Here is an 18,733-nt window from a genome sequence, read left to right as displayed (position 1 = left end):
AAATGTTTCGTACAATTTAATCGAAAAATTATTACACATATGGTCAATATATATGTATAGGCTTAATTTAATAGGCTATACGACTCATCAAGTTCGTATTTTCAACACTTTGTTGTTGTTATTTGTATCGCTCTTGATTTTCAGACATAATTATTGCTCTAACTTACATAGATTACATTTTCTCAAGATTGTGTGTTTTCAATATATAAGTATAAAATCAATGGACATAGCACATGCTACAATTTCAAAATGATTCTCGTACGTTTCACAATTTTAAAGTTACGTTTTTTATATAAATGTATAAATATGTTTAAAGTCTAATCATATATAGGGATTGGTAAAATCAATTATAAACTAGGGGCTACTTTAAGTAATGATTTGATATACTTAGTTACAATTTGTGTGTGTGTGTATTTAAGTTGCATATGTTTAGTTGTGGGGTGGTGGTTCTGTGGGAGGCAGGAAGCACTTGAGTAGCCAAGTTAGGTATATGGAACTATTTATATTTTGATTGGTAATACGACTCACTATTCAATACAATTGGCAGCTGTGTTGTTAAATATTTAAGTAGCATAATATTTGTTGTTTCTTTTTTCGTATCAAAAAATCTTTGCTGCTTCATACTAAATGCAAAACTCAATCGTAGCACATTGTCCCTAACGCAACTAGCATACAAATTGATATGATTTATGCGAATAATTTATATAAAATATTGCCTACAATTGTCAGCACAAACCGTGTGGCTGGCAATGTGGTTTTAAAACATAAGTAAAAAGCTCCTTGCTGCTCTTGTAGTAAAATCATTCAGCTCAAGCTGAACGCTTACAAATTGCTGCATTACAAATTTATTGTTTAATCTAAGCTCTGCTGGCTAAGGACAATTTTTGTGTGTGTGTGTGTGTTGTGTTTGCTTAAAATGCTAAAACTATCAAAATTGGGGCGTATATGTGTTTTTCAAGCTCTTGCGCTTGCTTACTAAATTTTCAATCCTTTTTTGTTGAGTGTTTGTTATAAGTTAAGGTACTTACTATTTAAATAATATGCAGCATAGTATGTGTGTGTGTGAGTGTGTTAGCTAATTATAGTTATAGTTATAAATTATTTGTTTGCCAAGTCGCTTAGTTGAAATCGTTAATTGATTGTTACGCAGTTTTGTGTACGTTGCTAATACTCAGATTTCGGTTATCGATTTTCGGTACGATTTTCTTGTGGGCTGTGGACTGTCAACTTTTGACATTTTGAACAAATTTCGATTTATCGAACGCATTTCGTTTGTTGTGTATAAAGGTTAGGTCTAGATAAACTGTGCACAATTTGTAGTTAAAGTTTGTAAAACGCTTTTTAAGTAATGATTATTGTAGTTGTTGCTGTTCTTATTGTGGTTGTTGCTGCTGCTCCTGCTGCTGCTGTCGTTGACACATTTATGGCGATACATATGGCGGTGGCTTGCGATAAGAGGGCGTGGCTGGTGATTTCCCTCGCACCTCGCGTCCACCCAGCACCACAGCCGGCGGTGGCACATACTCATCCACATCGTTGTCGCCATTCATGTTGGATGTATTGTAGCTGGGCGGCAGCAGTGGCGGCTTCTCGTCCTTGAGTATGACAGGACTCTTGTTGCCAATCTCTGGCTTCTCCTCAAACTCATCCTGAAAGATAACAGGTATGCCCTTGGTGCGAAAAGATTTGCGCTCCTCCTCGTCGCCTGCAAACGCAAATGAATACAAATTAAACAAAGATTAACTAAGAGAGCTGCTGAGCAAGCTAACCCAGCTCCATTTTGCCGCTCTTGTGGCGACGCCTATGCAGACAGCAGGCAATAATGCTGGCAAGCAGTATCATGGCTATAATAATAACAGCGGGCAGTATAAACGTGGCCAAGTACTCCTCGGGGAAAGTAGGCTTCGCGCTGGGATCCTTGCTGCGTGGCGGGCCAAACTCATTCAGACTGCCATCCATGTCTGCAAACAAATGCAAATATTTAGTCAAACTTTTAACATAAACAAATCTCAAGCTTACGTGAGCAAATGCCCGCAGCGACAACAGAAAAGTTGGTCAGATTCAGTTCGGCGCCGAAGGCTTTGCGTAAATCCGCATGGGGCGTCAAATCGCTATTGAGATAAACGCTGCGGGCGGCGGCCATGGCGCGATCGGGGCAACGATTGTGCGACTTATAGAGCGAGGCATTGTAGAAGTTGACAATGGTGCCATCGGAGTCGTGCTGCGGTATAATAGACTTGATGAGCACCTGCTTGGTGTTCGCGTCGCCATTCAGCTGCGCAACGCGCTCCACAAATCTGCGCTGCAGCTCGGGCGTGAACTGCTCATGGCGCAGAGCCAGATAAGCCTTGAAATATATGGCATAGTCACGCTTAGCCGGATGGTTGACGACCACAACAAGCGCATCATTGGCGCTCAAGCCATCGCTGTCCTCAGCTACCAGCAAATATTCCTCAGCGCCGCTGTCTCCTGGCTTGGGTATGCCAAAGAATTCCTGATTCTTCGAATCAAACTGCAGCCAGTGGCGTGAGCTCAAATTGCGATTGTCCTTCGTCTTGAGCGTTAGGGAGAGCTCCGTATCATCTGCATCGAAGAACGTATCGCTGGGCACTTTGTAGACCAGCAGCTGACCCACCGAAGCGTTGACACGATCCACCTGATTGCGCGGCATGGGCGGCACCTTCTTGGCCACCTGCGTTGTGGTGGGCTTTACCTTGTTGACCAGCTCGGTTTTCTGGCAGGCGCCAATAAGCTGACCCGATATCATTTTAATGCTTAGCAGCGGCTTTACCAGTTCGATCAAGCGAGCGGCATTCAAGATATCCACAATCTCATTGAGCTCCTGCTTGGGGCAGTCGCTAGTGGGCAGCGTTTCATTGAAGTAAACAAAGCTGGCGCTGAGTGGCTTCAGCTGCGTCTGGCGTATCTCACGCACCACCAGCGCATGATTGTCGCCATTTTCCAGCGTCTTGGCCACCGCATCCATAAGCTTCAGCTGCCAGTCAATGTTGTGGCTCAGCGGCTCAGTGATGACCACATCAATGATAATCTCATGGTTAATAGTGCGCACCGCACGATGCTGCTGCACACTTATGTCCACCATTTCAGCAACGCTGTTGTTGGCCGAATCCGTAGCCGACAGTTTGTATTCCCAGCGCGACACTGCATCGTCCAGAGGTCTATAACAAAACAAAGCTATAACATAAATTGCAATTTTTAATGTTTGCACTTACAGTCCGTAGAGCTCACGCTTGTCTGCATTGAACTGCAGCCAGGATGTGGGCTTTAGCTCATGTCCATCCTTGTCGGCCAGTTGCAGACGCAAGTTGGTTTGATCTTCAGCATCGTAGAAAGTGTCTGACGGCACTTCATACCTGAACGCCTTGCCCGAGGTTACTGCGAACTTTTGCAAACGACTTTTGATAATGGGCAGACTGTTCTCAGCTGTTTCGGGTTGTTTAGGCTCCGGCTCCACATAGTCCGTGGATGCGTAGGTGCTGCTGCTTAGCTCGACAGCTGGTACTTGAGTTGTGCTGCTTGTTGTTGTAGTTGTTGATCCAATGGTGCTAGACAGCTGCACAAAAAGAGTTAAAAATTATTCAATGTTGCCATTTTAGTTGGGTGCACTCACTTCATTGCTCGCCAGATTGGGCACACTGCTATTGCTGGCCGCCTCCAGCGCATCCACAGCAGCATCATTGTCATCAGCCACCTGTGAAATTCACAAAGAAATCGTTAAAGCACAAATGTCTCATAACGTTCGCTTGAGTCCAACTAATTGTTATTGTGTCATGCTTTGGAGTTGCTGTTTATTTTTTATTTTCGAGTGGGGAGTACGTTACAGGCAATGCCGGGCTGGCTGGGTGATGTTGCCACAGCTACAGAGCTACGCATACAGTTATTATACATACAAATATATAGTAGTTATGTTTAGTTAGTTTCGACATGCAGCGCCAGTTTGATAGCAGTTAGCACATGCAGCTGTTGTTGGGCTAAAACGCACTTAATCAGCACTAATTGGCAGCTAAGTGCATTGGCTGTAAACGAAATCCCTTAATTGGCTTAACTAGTAGTAGTTGTTGGTTCTAGGAACTTTGGTGACATAGTGGGTGGGGGGCGGTAGAAGTAAATGTATAACTAAGTGTAGAGCTAAAGTGCAGCTTATTAACTAAATTTGCGTCTAATTTATAAAGAGTATATAATATATTTGTATTTGTATATTTTTAATGCAAAACAGAGATAACGAGCGAACGAACGAGTGAGCGAGCGAGCGAGAGAAAGAGAGAGAATGGTAGACAGAAGGGCATATTGAGTTCACCTTAGGACTAAGAGAGCTGTGCGCGTGCGTTAACGTTAACGTTGTTGTCTCAACTGTTGGCACGCCCTCAATCTCGGCCAGCGTTGGCGGCACAGCTGTCACTGCTGCCACATCAGCATCTGCATCTGCCTCAACAGTGGGCAGCCAAGTGCTAGGCTCGAGCTCAATAAGCTGCATTTATTTCATTTGGTTTACGCAAAGTCGGAAAAGCATTAATAATATTAAATGTATAAAGGGAAGAGTTTCTTTTGGGGATTCAAAGTGGACTGTAGTGGGAATAGCTGCAACAGTTGGCCTAATCATTGAACACACACTAACTAACAAGTTGGTCGAGTTAATAAAATAAACTATATACAAAACTTAAGTCGCTACCAGCACCAAGAGTTAAAAAATAAAATAAATATTTACAATACATAGTAAAAGAATAAAATATATATGAAGTAATATAAATATAAAATAAATACAACAAAAGTTCTAAATATTAAATATAACATACGAAGTACACAAGAAAGCAAAAAAATTGGAAAGTTAAGTTAGTTTTTATACACTTTAAAATATTTCAATTTCGCTTTGCGCGCTTGAGACTTGAATTTTTAGAAATTAGAGAGAATAAATTAGAAATAAAAATATTATTATTCTTATTTCTTAAATAAATACTTTAAAAACTATAAGCTTTCATTAAGATTTAAAAAAAATTTGAGCTTAGAAAGTTTAGTTATTTTTATACATTTTAATTAATTTTTAATGATGGAATTGACGGCAATAATACAGAATTAATTTGAATATTTTAATTTACTATTGCAAAAAATATACAAAATGAATTTAATTTGCTGCTAAAAGTAAACAAAATGCATGTAAACTTAATTAAATTTAAACTAAACTAAGTTAAACAAACAGAAGGATAACGAACTTATGTCTAAACTTAAACAAGTTTGTAATACAGTCATGAGTTTATATGAATAATGTTTATGAAAACAACAATAATATGGTGTATATAGTGTAAAATATAGACAACACAAACACAAGTATCAAATATTCAACTAGATACACGCACATAAGATATATATATATGTAGATATATGCATATATATGTATAAGGTTGAAGGCAGACGAAACACAACAGGATGTTAGACAATCACACACACACACGCACACATTGATGGAGAAACATAAAAGGCTAAACAACAGTTACAAATGTCGCACAACGAGACGAGGAGAGCGTAAGAGAGTGAGCTTGGTGGGGTGAGAGCTTAGGGAGCGTACGGGGAAAGAGAGAGAGAGAGAGAGAGACACACACACACAAGCGATATTACCTTTGGCGTTTGTGAAAGTGTTGTTGTTGTTGTAGTTGCTGTTGTAGTTGGCATAGTTGCAATTGTTGTTGTTGTTGTAGTAGATGAAGCATGTAAGAATGAAGTTGGTGTTGATGATGCAGATGAAGAGGATGAAGAGTATGTTGCTGTTGTCGTTTCGATTGCTGTTGTTGCTGCTGTTGTCGTAGCATGGGTATTAGCCATATCAGTGTCTATGACACTCTCAGTGCTTGAGCCGGCACTGCTGCTGGTGCTGCTGCTGCTGTTGCTGCTGCTGCTGCTGGGAGTGAGTGTGGCTGAGGGGTATGAGGGATCGACTGCAGACGCTTCAGCAGTTTCAATGATGGATGCGATTGATGTATGCGTATAGGAATTGGATACAGAGGAGCTGGCTTCAGAGGATACAGACGTTGTGACTGGTGTAAGTGGTGTATTGTTGTTGTTGTTGTTGTTGCTGTTGTTGTGGTTAGTGGTCGTTTGTGTGGTGCTTGGCGTTGGCGTGTGCTCGTTTACATCAACAGCGACGGCGGCAGTGTTAAACTGATTGTTGTTGTTGTTGTTGTTGTTATTGTTGTTGGCAGCATCTTCAGCTTTTACCGTAGCTAAAGTGTAGCTGCTGCCAGGCGCCAGAGTTGTGGTGTAGATTGACTGCTGTTGCTGCTCCACAATGTTTGCCTTGAGTTCCAGCCCGTTGGCAAGCTCATTAGCGCGCTCCTCGATTATCGGCGCAGCAGGCACGCCCAGCTGCTGCAGCTCCACGTCATCCACATCGGCAGCATCCTCCTCTGCGCTCAGCACCGGCAGCTCCTTAATATTTTTGGTATTTTCAATGGTCTTGCTAATGACAGACTCCAGCTCCGAGACGCTTTCCTTGATTTCCTCATCCAATTTGTTGGCTGGCGCGACTGAAGGTAATGAGTCCACAGCTTGCTGCGCTTCCTCCTTGTTCTGCTAGTCGTCGTTGAGTTGTTGTTGTTGTTGATTTGGTTAGTGGTGTAGTTTTTGTTGTTGTTAGTTTAATTGATATTTAACATACAATTAGCCAATTAATAAATGAGCACAGTGAGTAAGAGCACAAGATATATATATATATATAGATAAAAGAGAAACAGAAAGAGAGAGAGTTGACAAAAAGAGAAGAAAAAGACGAGAACACCATATGATGAATACAACAATGTAAAAGTTTGCGCTACATCAATTCACAATTGATGTACATTTCATATATATTGAGTATTGGTGTATTAGTGTTGGTGTATTGGTGTTGGTGTTGGTGTAATGAATTTGTGGATGTGTTACTAACAAAGTGCAAATTAACAAACCATAATGTTTAACAACTTTCGTAATTCGATAACGAGTTGTGCTTATGTCTGTCTATATAGCTTAAGATATATTTATATTTAAGTTAATCATATAACAAATTCATAAGACACAAATCTGTTACAAAAAACCTTAAGAAACACCATAAAGAAAATTAAACGCACGAAATTTATAAAAATCAAAACTCACCACGCCATGATGATGACGATGCGCATGCGTTGTAGGTACCTCCGTAACTGGTTCACTGGTAAATAGTTAGCATATTAATATCTATTTTGTTACAGTGTAATATTTTAGCTTACGGCGTGTCCTCATAATCACCATAATCATATTCATCCTCATCGCCACCAGAGCCCTCCGACTGGCGTCGCTTACGCTGCGATCTGTAAGCATAAAAATTATAATTAAATAATTATGCATTTATGTGATTAGAAATGTTATAAATAAATTCGCACATTTAGCTAACAAACTGTATTTTTGAGAACTATATTGGAATTATATCAAAAAACTAACAACAATCTTGAATTATGAACACAAATACGGGTCGTACTTTTAAGAACTCAGCACTTTAAATATTAATAGCAAATTTAATTGCTTTTGGCACAAATGAGATAAGCACAACAATTTGTAAGCAGCTCAAGTGCAATTTATAATTTAAGTACTGTACTCAAAGCTAAGCAAACAATCTTAGATTTAATCGATTTATAAATTCAAATGCGCATTTAGCTTTAAATGTTGCTTGAGCACATTGCGCGCTTTAAATTCACCTCGACTTCAATTCCTTGCGCCAGATAAACCAAAGGCCAAAGTTCTCCTCCGCCAAAGCGCCAATAGTGCCGTCCTTCAACTGATGTCCTATCTGCTTGGCAATGGGCTCACCCATGCTAAAGTAATTCGAGCCGCAGCCAATCTGCATAGGAGAGAGAAGCTAAAGTTTACACGCCGAACAAGCAAAGTAGTTTTAAAGGACTTGCCGTAAAGCTGGCGCGTCCTAAGCGCTTATGCGGCGCATCAAGTTCCTTCTGCCCCTTGCCGCCCTTGCGCAGCGCCAGCTTATGCATGCTGCTGAGCTCACGCTTGCCCACCGTATCCAAGCTGATGAACTCCTGCAAGAGAGAGAAAAAAGAGTTAAGAGTAAGCATAACTGCTATGCATGTTAACTTGCCTGTGGTATGGCAAAGAACTTGGCCAGCTTGGCCTGCACATAGGCGCGCTTTGTCGACGACTCCTCATGCCAGTCGTGCTTGCGCAGCAGCAGCGAGAGCACAAGCTCAGGCTGCGACTGCTGGCAACGCATCAGCTCGGTCACATACGGATGCTGCTTGTAGGCAGGCGCATCTTGTGGCTCAATGACGGGCACCTACAAAGAAATGAGAAGAGTAGAGTAAAGTAGAGAGTTTATCAGTGGGTCCACAATCTAATTGCAACGGCAACTTCAAGTGAAATATGTCGAGCAAGCAGGCAGCATCAATCAAAATTAAACTGCTAAGCCGTGACGCATGCCGCAGCTGCCACAACCTTAATTGATGCTGCTCCAGCTACAGCGCGCGCGCTGCACTCACCTGCGATTCATTCGCATTGAAATCCCGCTCAGCATTTGCTGCCAACAGCAATAGGCTAAGTGTTAGCCCTAGTATTCTCATTCTGCTCCAGCTGCAAGTCTAAAATATAAGTTTCGTTTTCGTTGGCGTTTGATTGGGGTCTCTGGGGAAAGTGTGTGTGAGTGGACTCGTTTGTGTGCAGCAGCTTTTGTTGTTGTCACTGCGTCGTTTACGTCATCTGCGGCAAGAAAACGAAAAGTTGTTAATGCATATTTATGAGTATTTATGCTCATAGGTCTTGGGGCTCGTTTATTAAGTACAAGTTATGCTCATGTTAATTAAGTAATTATGCTAGCTTTAAGCATAAACCAATTGGGTCACAACACACACACAAACTATTTTGGTCAATTGCTTAACCGCTGCGTATACGTAATTAACATAAGCAACTGTTTGCTGTTTGTATGGAAATTAACAACATCTTTGAGATAAGCAATTTTCCTGAGAAAGTTGTTTAGTGTTAAAGGTGTAAGCCATAATTTGTAAACGTCGCTTTTTTGTAAACAAAGTCAAAAGTTTAGCTGAAATTACTTTTACTTTTTCACCCACACACATTTTTGTGAATTTCTTGACCTGTTTGCTTATCTTGCGCCGCAGCTGAAGCAGCTTTTTGTATATTTATTGATAAGATTGTCATGCAGTTCATATACTGAAAGCATTTTCATTCATAGCAACTATAACCCTTCGCTATATAATGACGTCTGCATTCCAATTTTAAACCGAGCTTATCGCACATGTGCGTTTATTTATAGCATAAGCAGTGCCCGATTGCCACTGTAAGCGGCATGCCACATATGACATGTGGTACTTATGACTTAGCATGCGTGGAAAACTAATAAAATTGGCAGCGCCTTAATTGAGGCATTAAATATGCCAGCAACTAGTTTGAGGCCAGACCAGTCAATTAACAAGCCAAAGCAGCCAAAGCAGCGGCAACTTGCATAAACAACAAATAGATAGCAGCGATGCACTGTTGTCTGCTGCCTGCTCTGCGGCAAGTGCAGCATGCAACACAAATTTCATCATGGGCGAGCGTAAATCATGCATTGAAATAAATAAATATAAATTGGTAGCTTTTTCGCACAGCTGGCAGCCACATGCCATTAATATTAAGTAAGATATTTGTATTTATCTAGCGCTCGACTTGTTGAAAACGCTTAACAAATATTTTGCTTGCTGTTCAAAAATTGGAATTTGTGCTCGTTTTAAAGCATTAAATGATTTATGACAAATAAAGAGCTTGAGAATAATTTCTTTGTAATGAAGAAAATTTATTTATTGCTTATCAACTATAAAAATAACAGCTGTTGTTTAATCAGAAACTGTTTGTTATAAGCTTTAAAATAAAAATGACTATGAACTTTACTTTATTGCAGATTTCACTCATTTAGTAGAAAAGTGACACGATTAATGCTGAGAATGATAATAACAAGAATAATACAGAAATATTCATTATGCTTAAATCAATGTAAGCATTTCATTATCCTTTCTTTAATACATAATGAAATGTTTACATGGATTAATTATTCTAATTTTTATTTGAAGTTTCTATATCGCTTCATTTATTTCTCGATTTAATATTTATATAATTATTTTTCTAAATATTTATAAATTCTTTCAATGCTGCACTTTACACTTTTCAATAGAACACAAACTATATCTATCTAACGCTTTTTATAGCAAAAACTTAATTTTAATCCTATGTAAGCAAAATGCAAATTTTCAAATGCGATTTACGTGTTTTTTTCACTCAGCACTTGCTGCAATTTGTTTGTTTACTTGCAACGGGTCGAGCAGCAACAATAAATACAACAAGAGCAACAGCAACAACAACAACAAAAGCAACAAGAACAAGCAGAGTTATTAATTGAACAGCTCGTCGTTCCGCAGTCATTCCCAGCAGTTGTGTTGACTGCCTGCTCGGCATAGCAATGAGCACTAAAAGGGAATAGATACAACTAAGTCTATGGCTATGTGGATGACAACACAGGCGAGCGAACGTTCCATGGTGTGTGATCTCTCTCTGGTGTCTCTAGGCACTCGCAATGCGGTTTGCGGGCAATATGGCCACAAATAGATGAACTTAAAATGCAGCCAAGCATGCCGGGGCCATCAGTCAAGTTGGCAGCAGTTTTGGCATGAATGAGAATGAGCCACACACACACACACACAGACACAAAGAGTTGTGGGTGTATGCAAATGAATTAGCAAAAGAACTGTATATAAGCTAGAGAAACAAGTTTTGCTGCAAGTTCAAACTTCAAGTCAAGAGTTCAGTTCATAAATTCAACAAATAACAAAAGCCAACCAATAAAGGTGGTATACAAAAAACTAATAAACCAAAGAACAAAAGCTACACATAGAGCGCTTATGTTGATGAGTAGAAGACTGTGGCTGCCACACATAGAGCAGACTCCGGGTTGCATGCATTTAATGTCGAGTGGCGGCGGCAGCGGCAGCGGCGGCAGCTTTTAACCCTGCTGCGGGCATTTTTCATTAGCTCTCCAGCAATTATGCTGCAAGTGGTATGGGCTAGGTGTTCTATACTCACACACACACACACACATATGTATCTATCTATAATTGTGCTCATTGTTGTTGTTGCTGTGGCTGCTACGTGACAAGCAAAGTTGTTAATTCTTAAGGGCAACGGCTTGCGGCCAAACTGCTGCAACACAAAGAATTTCTTTCAACAAGACTTAAACAAATTTATTTTCATTATGACCGCACTCACACATACACACACGTACGCATACTTACGCACATTTCGTGCCCAAATTAAAAAAGCGCCTACTTATTGGCACTGAGCCCAGAACTTACTACTGACGAGTTATGACTTTAAGCTGTTGCTGCTGTCGCAGCATTTTTAGACTTATGCGCCTAAGATACCCAGCAAAAGTTGCAGCCAATGGGGTAGCAACAACTCAACTAAATAAATAATTATTAAGTTTTGCACTTCACTAAAAAGTAAATATTAATTTAAGTATTACATTTTATTTGTCTTTTTAATCAGCTTTAAGATTCTATTCGGTTTTTAGAATTATTCATATATTTAAGTCGCATTTTCAGCAGCTTTTAGCTAAATTAGAATTAATTTATTAATGTATGCAATTATATTTTATATTTTAAACAGTTTTAATAGCTTGTATAAATTATTTTTTATTCTTTATAGATCAATTAAATTATATAAACATTTTTAATCAACAATTTAACAAGCTTGCATATTTATTTATTGATTTATTATATTACATTTTACTTTTCAGTTTCAATAACAAGCTAAATAACGATTTTGTTATTGATGTATTAAAAATTATAAAAAGCAGCTTATATATTTATAGATTTATTCTATTATATTTTATTTCAATTTTTATAAAGCTTGTAAAAATTTTATTTAAACATTTATGGCGCTATTAAATTATATTTTACTATGCTGCTGTTATATGTTTAGATTTTTTTTATTGAGCTATTAAATTTTATAAACATTTAGTTCAATAACAAGCTTGTATATTTTTAGATTTATGCCTCAACAAAAATAAATAAATATTGTATTGTTATTAAATTAATTGTTGCATAATTAGTGAATGACACTCTATGCTGAATGATTTATTATTGTTGTTTTTTTTATAGAGCTAGTGATAGATTTCTTATTTATTTTTCTAGTTCGAGCAGCTTGTTTTGTCTACAGATTAATCAGTTTGACTAATAACTCTAGAGTATCCAACGCAACCCCAGCCCATATGCTTGTTTCAACTTTAAGCGTATTTCGTATGTTTTAGTGTGTGTGTGTGTATTTTCCAAGAAATCATAAATATAATTTCTTCAATGTTGCTCTGCGGCTTTCTCTCTGCCTGCCCCCAGCTCCCCCATCCCAAGCAATATGTCGTCTCTCACTCTCTTTTGCGCACTCCCTGTGTTGCTTTTAATTAATTCGATGCCCCGCTATGGGCGCGTCTCCAGTGAACATTTAATGCTTTGTGCAAGTATTTTGTTTACGTAGCTGCTCGATTGAAAATTTGTTATACACATGGACACATATGTGCGCGTGTGTGCGTGTGTGTGTGTGTGTGAGCGACAGCGCTTGTTTGACCCACAATCTTGTCGTTAAAATAGCCCTCTGTTTCACCCCGGAGCCAGCAGTTTGCTCTAATACTTGCTGAATTATGTGTATAATACGTCTTCAATGAACTGGAACCCGCTGCTGCTGTAACAACTCGCAGAGCTGGAAAGCTGGAAAATCTCATTTGTCTGGGGGCGCGCACATGAGAGTACAAAATCTAATGAAAGCAGGCCACAATTACCAAAAATAGCAGCCAATGCCTCACACACACTCAACCGACGCCAGAGGAGACGCAAATAAAAGGCGTGTCGTTCAGTATTTAAAATAATATTTTTAATAGCATGCCAGAGAACATGAAAAGTGTCGCCTAATGCGCTTTGTTTTACAACATTTTTGAGCTTTAAGCACTTTTCTGAAATTTAAGGAGCAGCGCAGACTGACAAAAATATTTGTTGTCAAGCTGGGCAGGGCAGCAACAATTAATGTTGATTGCAGCTTATATTGCATGGGAATGAAAACAAATGATATAGAGGCGAGCATGTGCATAGCTTTGTGTAAAAAGACACACAGTTATGAAAAGGTGATTAATCAAATATCTTTTGCATGCTAAACGATAACACATATTTGAAATTAAAGCAAACCATATTGTCTTTCATATAAGAAATGCTCAGTTGTTAACAAGTGGGCGCAGCCAACTCTTATATACACTTTGAGCCGCTGTCTATGTTGAAAATTGAAACACATAAGTTATTCGATCATTCTGGAATTTATGTCATGACAAATAGTTTTTGTTATTAATGGCAAATTTTTCAAATCGAGCGAAATAAAGAAAAATACAATTAAAGCGATTTTGCTCGGGTATAGGGCTACAAAATTTGCTTGCTCTAGCTTTTATAGCTGCTGAGAAACATTTGCTCATACATCCAGACAGACATGGGTTATATACCCATAGTGGAAATTTATTCTTTCCAAGAATCTAAGCAGCTCAGCTTAGCTCAGACGCAAACTCAAACAAGTTTAAATGCAAGTCCACTCATAGATCCAATTTCTGGCAGCTGGGGCCCAAGCGACCAACTCCTTTTCGCTGAACCAAAGAGCAATCTCCGAGAAGGACGGCAGATTCAACGGCCAACCTGGATCCAGAATTCATCGCATATGGTGCCGAGCCAGAGAGTCATCTGGTAGGGCCCAGCATTTGACGACCGGTCTTAACCACATTCAGACCCTTCCACACCTCGGGAACCACTGGAACGGAGCTCATGTAGTTGAAGCGATGGGTAGACAGATCAGCGTAATGCTTCTCCAACAACTCCTTCTCAGCCCACATGAACCTCATAGCAACCAACTTTAAGACCTTATGCTCAAAGCACTCGATGGACTCCATTGAGCTTAACGATGATAAAAGTGCGCTCCTTGTTGGCGGTTAGAATAGAATATCGACTCATACTTCATACTTTATGGGCTCTGCCACGCTTTTGTCTCTTTGTGACATACATTTGCACAACTTCGTAATACCCATTTCCATTTTTTATAAAGTGTATAAAAATTTCATTGTATGTTGGCAATAGTCTGTTTGAAATTAAAGCAAACCATATTGTCTTTCATATAAGAAATGCTCAGTTGTTAACAAGTGGGCGCAGCCAACTCTTATATACACTTTGAGCCGCTGTCTATGTTGAAAATTGAAACACATAAGTTATTCGATCATTCTGGAATTTATGTCATGACAAATAGTTTTTGTTATTAATGGCAAATTTTTCAAATCGAGCGAAATAAAGAAAAATACAATTAAAGCGATTTTGCTCGGGTATAGGGCTACAAAATTTGCTTGCTCTAGCTTTTATAGCTGCTGAGAAACATTTGCTCATACATCCAGACAGACATGGGTTATATACCCATAGTGGAAATTTATTCTTTCCAAGAATCTAAGCAGCTCAGCTTAGCTCAGACGCAAACTCAAACAAGTTTAAATGCAAGTCCACTCATAGATCCAATTTCTGGCAGCTGGGGCCCAAGCGACCAACTCCTTTTCGCTGAACCAAAGAGCAATCTCCGAGAAGGACGGCAGATTCAACGGCCAACCTGGATCCAGAATTCATCGCATATGGTGCCGAGCCAGAGAGTCATCTGGTAGGGCCCAGCATTTGACGACCGGTCTTAACCACATTCAGACCCTTCCACACCTCGGGAACCACTGGAACGGAGCTCATGTAGTTGAAGCGATGGGTAGACAGATCAGCGTAATGCTTCTCCAACAACTCCTTCTCAGCCCACATGAACCTCATAGCAACCAACTTTAAGACCTTATGCTCAAAGCACTCGATGGACTCCATTGAGCTTAACGATGATAAAAGTGCGCTCCTTGTTGGCGGTTAGAATAGAATATCGACTCATACTTCATACTTTATGGGCTCTGCCACGCTTTTGTCTCTTTGTGACATACATTTGCACAACTTCGTAATACCCATTTCCATTTTTTATAAAGTGTATAAAAATTTCATTGTATGTTGGCAATAGTCTCCAAAAATAAGCCCTAAGATCTATGAGACTTACTCATATACAAAGCAAAGATATGATAAGACATTTTGAAGATAAGACAGCTAGCTGCTGCTCATAGTTAACCTCGTTTCCGGCGTAAACATTGAGCAATAAGCCACATGCAACAGCTATATGCAAATTGGGCACTTAAAGGTGCCAAAGCTGAGGCACGTAGCGCGCTAAGCGGCACGCACACCACCAAAAAGAGAAGCATACGAGACGCCAGCAGCTAAACAGCTGACTGAGCAGCTTTTGATCAACTTTAATTGCTCGTAATTAAACTATGACATGCTCAATTAATGCCACGCCTCTCAATTTACAGCTTCGATTTCAGCTTAACAAATTATGATTACCGAATTCTAATAAGCTTTTGTTGCTCGAGCAGCGCTGCTTGCTTTCGTTATGTTCATGTGGCAAAGCAAGTTTGCATGCAACTCGAGACGCCCGCTACTGCCTCAAGAGCTCGGGACTGGCGGCCATTGATCCGTGGCGACACGATGCGACGCCGCCGCTTTGGCCAAGTCACAACAGAAATATTTCTGCGTGGGACTGTCGTCATCGCTATATAATTTAACTGAGTTTGTCTTGCTCTTTCTCTCTCTCTCTCTCTCTCTCTCTCTCTCTCTCCTTCTCTTTCTTAGTGCTGCCATTTTAAACTTGCTGCAATGCGTTGGAGTTGAATGCACCAACACCTAAGAGACGCTTCATTTAAGCTAATGATTTGTTTTGTGAGTTCATAAAACATTTAACGAGCTGCATTTCCATTTCAATTTTATCATAAAGATTTCAATAAAATATGTATCTCAAATAATATTGCTGTTCATATGGCATAAAGTTTGCATGCATAATGAATTTCATTAAAAATGCTGTATATTTTTAAAAAAGAAGTCAACACAGACACAGACAAACAAATAGCGAATGCTAAAAACAAACAACAGGCCAAGTACTGAGGCGTTGATGAAGTCGACAGGCGTTTGGGCCAGCAGCATGTTCACAAATTTTTTTTGTTCTTGCTGCTTTTGTTGTTTGGTTTTGGCTGCGGCCAATGCGTTTGCCGGTTTTCGAATTTTCGAACAACAGCTGCCGTCATGTTACAAATATACGCACATGCATATGTAAGTGTGTGTGTGCGTGTGAGCAGCAGCGTCTGGTATTTCTGTACTCCAACAGTGCATGGCGCAAAAAAGAAAAAAAATGCAGCGTAAAGTAAAACTGCGCTAGAAATACTTTTCCAAAATATATTAAATATTTAAGTAATTTAGAAATTGGGGATTTTTAGCATCATCATCGTAGCAAAATATTACACACTCAATAAACATTACTCAGCGATTTTCATCATAAGATGACTCATCTCTGATAACTTCAGCTACTAACATTGTTAGCAGCCATGACAACTTTATTTGCTATTAAACAATTTCAAATTATTTATTTAGACTCTTCTAGTGAAACGTTAGAGAGTTTCATCCCTTATAAAAAAGGTAAGGGTATTTGCCTTTGATAATTGAATAAAGAAATGCTGGCTAATGTGAGAAATCAGTCAACAGTAACGCAAAATATTGTTCGTAATGCTAATGCCAGACATGCGTATAAACAAACATATTCGTATTTATATCTAATGCCAAACAGACATAACTTAAGTTTATAGGAGCATAAAATACACGCAGAGTAAGCTCAGCATATAATAAACAGCTCGTTGAGTTAATTGAATGAATGTTGCCTAGCGAGGCTTCACTGTACAGCACGCAGCTGTAGCTGTAGCTGATGATGAAATTGAAATGCGTGCATATGACAACACACAGGGCAAAAACATAAAGAAGCAGCCCAGCCCCGGCCACTAAGACAAGTGTTCAGGCTGGAGAGGGACCAAGGGCTGGACAGACAGGCAGTGTGAGTGAGACGCCCTCGCTATTAGCGGGCAACAAATTGACGCAGTCTGATTAAAAACGCATCAAATAAAACTAAACGGCAAGCGAAGAAGCCGAAAAGTGAGCACAACTTGAGAGAGAAAGAGGCAGGAAAATAACAACCTATGCTAAATGCTCGTAAAAGTAATTTTGTAGCCAAAAACCAACAACAAGCACACGAATATTTTATAAGGCACCCTTATAGCGGAAGGAAAATCAAATAAGGACACAGACACAGCAAATATTTATGTGTGTGTGTGTGTGTGTTTGTGTGCGTACATCCCCCTTTTGGCAGCATCCGGCTCTGCGCGTCGCAGCGAGTGCCAAAAAAAAAACAAGGAATGGCTAATGTTCTATGTCTGCGCGTGTGTGTGCGTTTACACACACACACACAGTTAAATCAGTGCGGGTGCGTCGCGGCTGGCGTTGGCGTCGCTGTCGTTGCCCCTCATCAAAGAATATAGCAAACGCCAAGCGAAGGCAAATGGACACACAGCTGAGTGAGCCTGACAAGAAGTGGGAGCACAAAAGTGTTAAGAGAGGCCAAGAGTAAAATGCTGTAACTGTGACTCTGACAGCTGACTCCCTTCTCTCACTCTCCGCTGCGTCGCTGCGGCTGCTGCTGCTGATTGCAAAAATCTGTTAAATACAAACTGGTCGAGTTTTTTTTTTATTTCGAGCACTAAGTTGCTGATGGACACACACACACACACAGACACACACACTTTGCATCATCTACAACATGTTATGGGGCGTTTTGTATGGAGACTCTCATCTCATGTCGCTTCCGTGTTTCGAAATTCAATTTATGTATACTTTATGATGCTTTTGCTCCACTGCCCCGCAGCAGCAGCCAGACGTAACTGCGACAGCGACAGCGACGGCGACGGCGCTGCTTGTCGTTGCCGGCTCCCCAAATGCTGCTTTTAGCCTTCTCCACGGAAGTCACTGAGCCAGGGAAAATTGCAAGTTCAGGAAAATCGATTTTCTTGTTGTATTTTATTTTATTTTTTAGGGACTACATGGCGTATGCTGCGCGTCTTTCGACCAGGCTTATTGGGCTAATTAGCATGCTTACAACTATAGAGACACATACACACATGTGTAAAAATAAAAATGCAGCACACACACATGCACATGCAGTTGCAGTTGCACTTACCTCTGGCCTGCGGCGTCGGCTGCTGCTTGGCTGAGTTCTATTTAAAAATTGCACTTCAACTGCTTTAACTGCAGCTGATGATGATTTTGATGCCAAAATAGTTGTGTTTAAATCACACACACACGCACATACACACGGCAGCTGCACTTACACTTAAATACATATAAATAGTATAAAAGGTACTAATATTTTTTTTTTGTTAACTGCACCTTTGCACTACTACACTTTTATGTGCTAACTTCGGGTCACAAATGCGGCGCGTAACTCACTTTACTATAGGTTTCTCACATTACATGGCTTTCGAATCCGATTTTCACTTTTTTCTAGTATAACAACAGACAAATAATACGGCCCCAATGAGTTCTGTTAGTGGAGCAAAAGCAAAAACAAATGTGAACAACAGTGTTGCAGAAGTTCATTCGTTAAAGTTGTGCGAGTAAGTTGAGCAGTGCAGCAACACAATGTGCAAGCGAAAGATCCGATGTTCGAGCAATGAGCAGAAAAATACCAGAAAAATACTGTGAGTAAA

The 18,733-nt window shown here is 39.9% G+C and overlaps 1 protein-coding gene and 2 pseudogenes across 4 annotated transcripts; all 3 read right to left on the bottom strand.

Moving 5' to 3' along the window:
• Positions 1-387: 387 nt before the first annotated feature.
• LOC108596746 (dystroglycan) lies at positions 388-18,661 on the bottom strand. 4 transcript variants are annotated; one of them, XM_017982820.1, is made up of 13 exons: positions 18,205-18,661; positions 8,511-8,727; positions 8,114-8,308; positions 7,923-8,054; positions 7,716-7,858; positions 7,251-7,331; positions 7,138-7,192; positions 5,632-6,582; positions 3,632-3,712; positions 3,234-3,574; positions 2,020-3,179; positions 1,770-1,961; positions 388-1,705 (listed from the first exon to the last, which is right to left on the bottom strand). In XM_017982820.1, exons 2-13 carry the CDS (start codon positions 8,589-8,591, stop codon positions 1,422-1,424), a joined length of 3,696 nt encoding a protein of 1,231 aa, XP_017838309.1. In that variant the 5' UTR covers positions 8,592-8,727; positions 18,205-18,661; the 3' UTR covers positions 388-1,421. The 4 variants fall into 4 exon arrangements, with proteins under 4 accessions (XP_017838309.1, XP_017838310.1, XP_017838311.1 ...); XM_017982821.1 differs by having other exon boundaries at positions 5,632-6,579; XM_017982822.1 differs by lacking the exon at positions 5,632-6,582 and having other exon boundaries at positions 18,205-18,656.
• On the bottom strand, positions 13,386-14,134 carry LOC108596749 (annotated as a pseudogene).
• On the bottom strand, positions 14,275-15,076 carry LOC108596748 (annotated as a pseudogene).
• Positions 18,662-18,733: the final 72 nt, after the last annotated feature.

Source organism: Drosophila busckii, chromosome 2R (assembly GCF_011750605.1).
Source record: "Drosophila busckii strain San Diego stock center, stock number 13000-0081.31 chromosome 2R, ASM1175060v1, whole genome shotgun sequence".
In the NCBI taxonomy this organism is placed as follows: domain Eukaryota; kingdom Metazoa; phylum Arthropoda; class Insecta; order Diptera; family Drosophilidae; genus Drosophila; species Drosophila busckii.
Note: the sequence above shows the minus strand (reverse complement) of the source record. Positions and strands in the feature narration are given on the sequence as shown.

Excerpts from the sequence above, each read along its gene's own strand:
- LOC108596746 (XM_017982820.1), bottom strand. The coding sequence starts at position 8,591 with ATGAGAATACTAGGGCTAACACTTAGCCTATTGCTGTTGGCAGCAAAT. Across the intron at positions 6,583-7,137 it reads ATCGTCATCATCATGGCGTG|CAGAACAAGGAGGAAGCGCA; the intron begins GTGAGTTTTGAT and ends AACGACGACTAG. Across the intron at positions 1,706-1,769 it reads GAGCGGCAAAATGGAGCTGG|GCGACGAGGAGGAGCGCAAA; the intron begins GTTAGCTTGCTC and ends TTGCGTTTGCAG.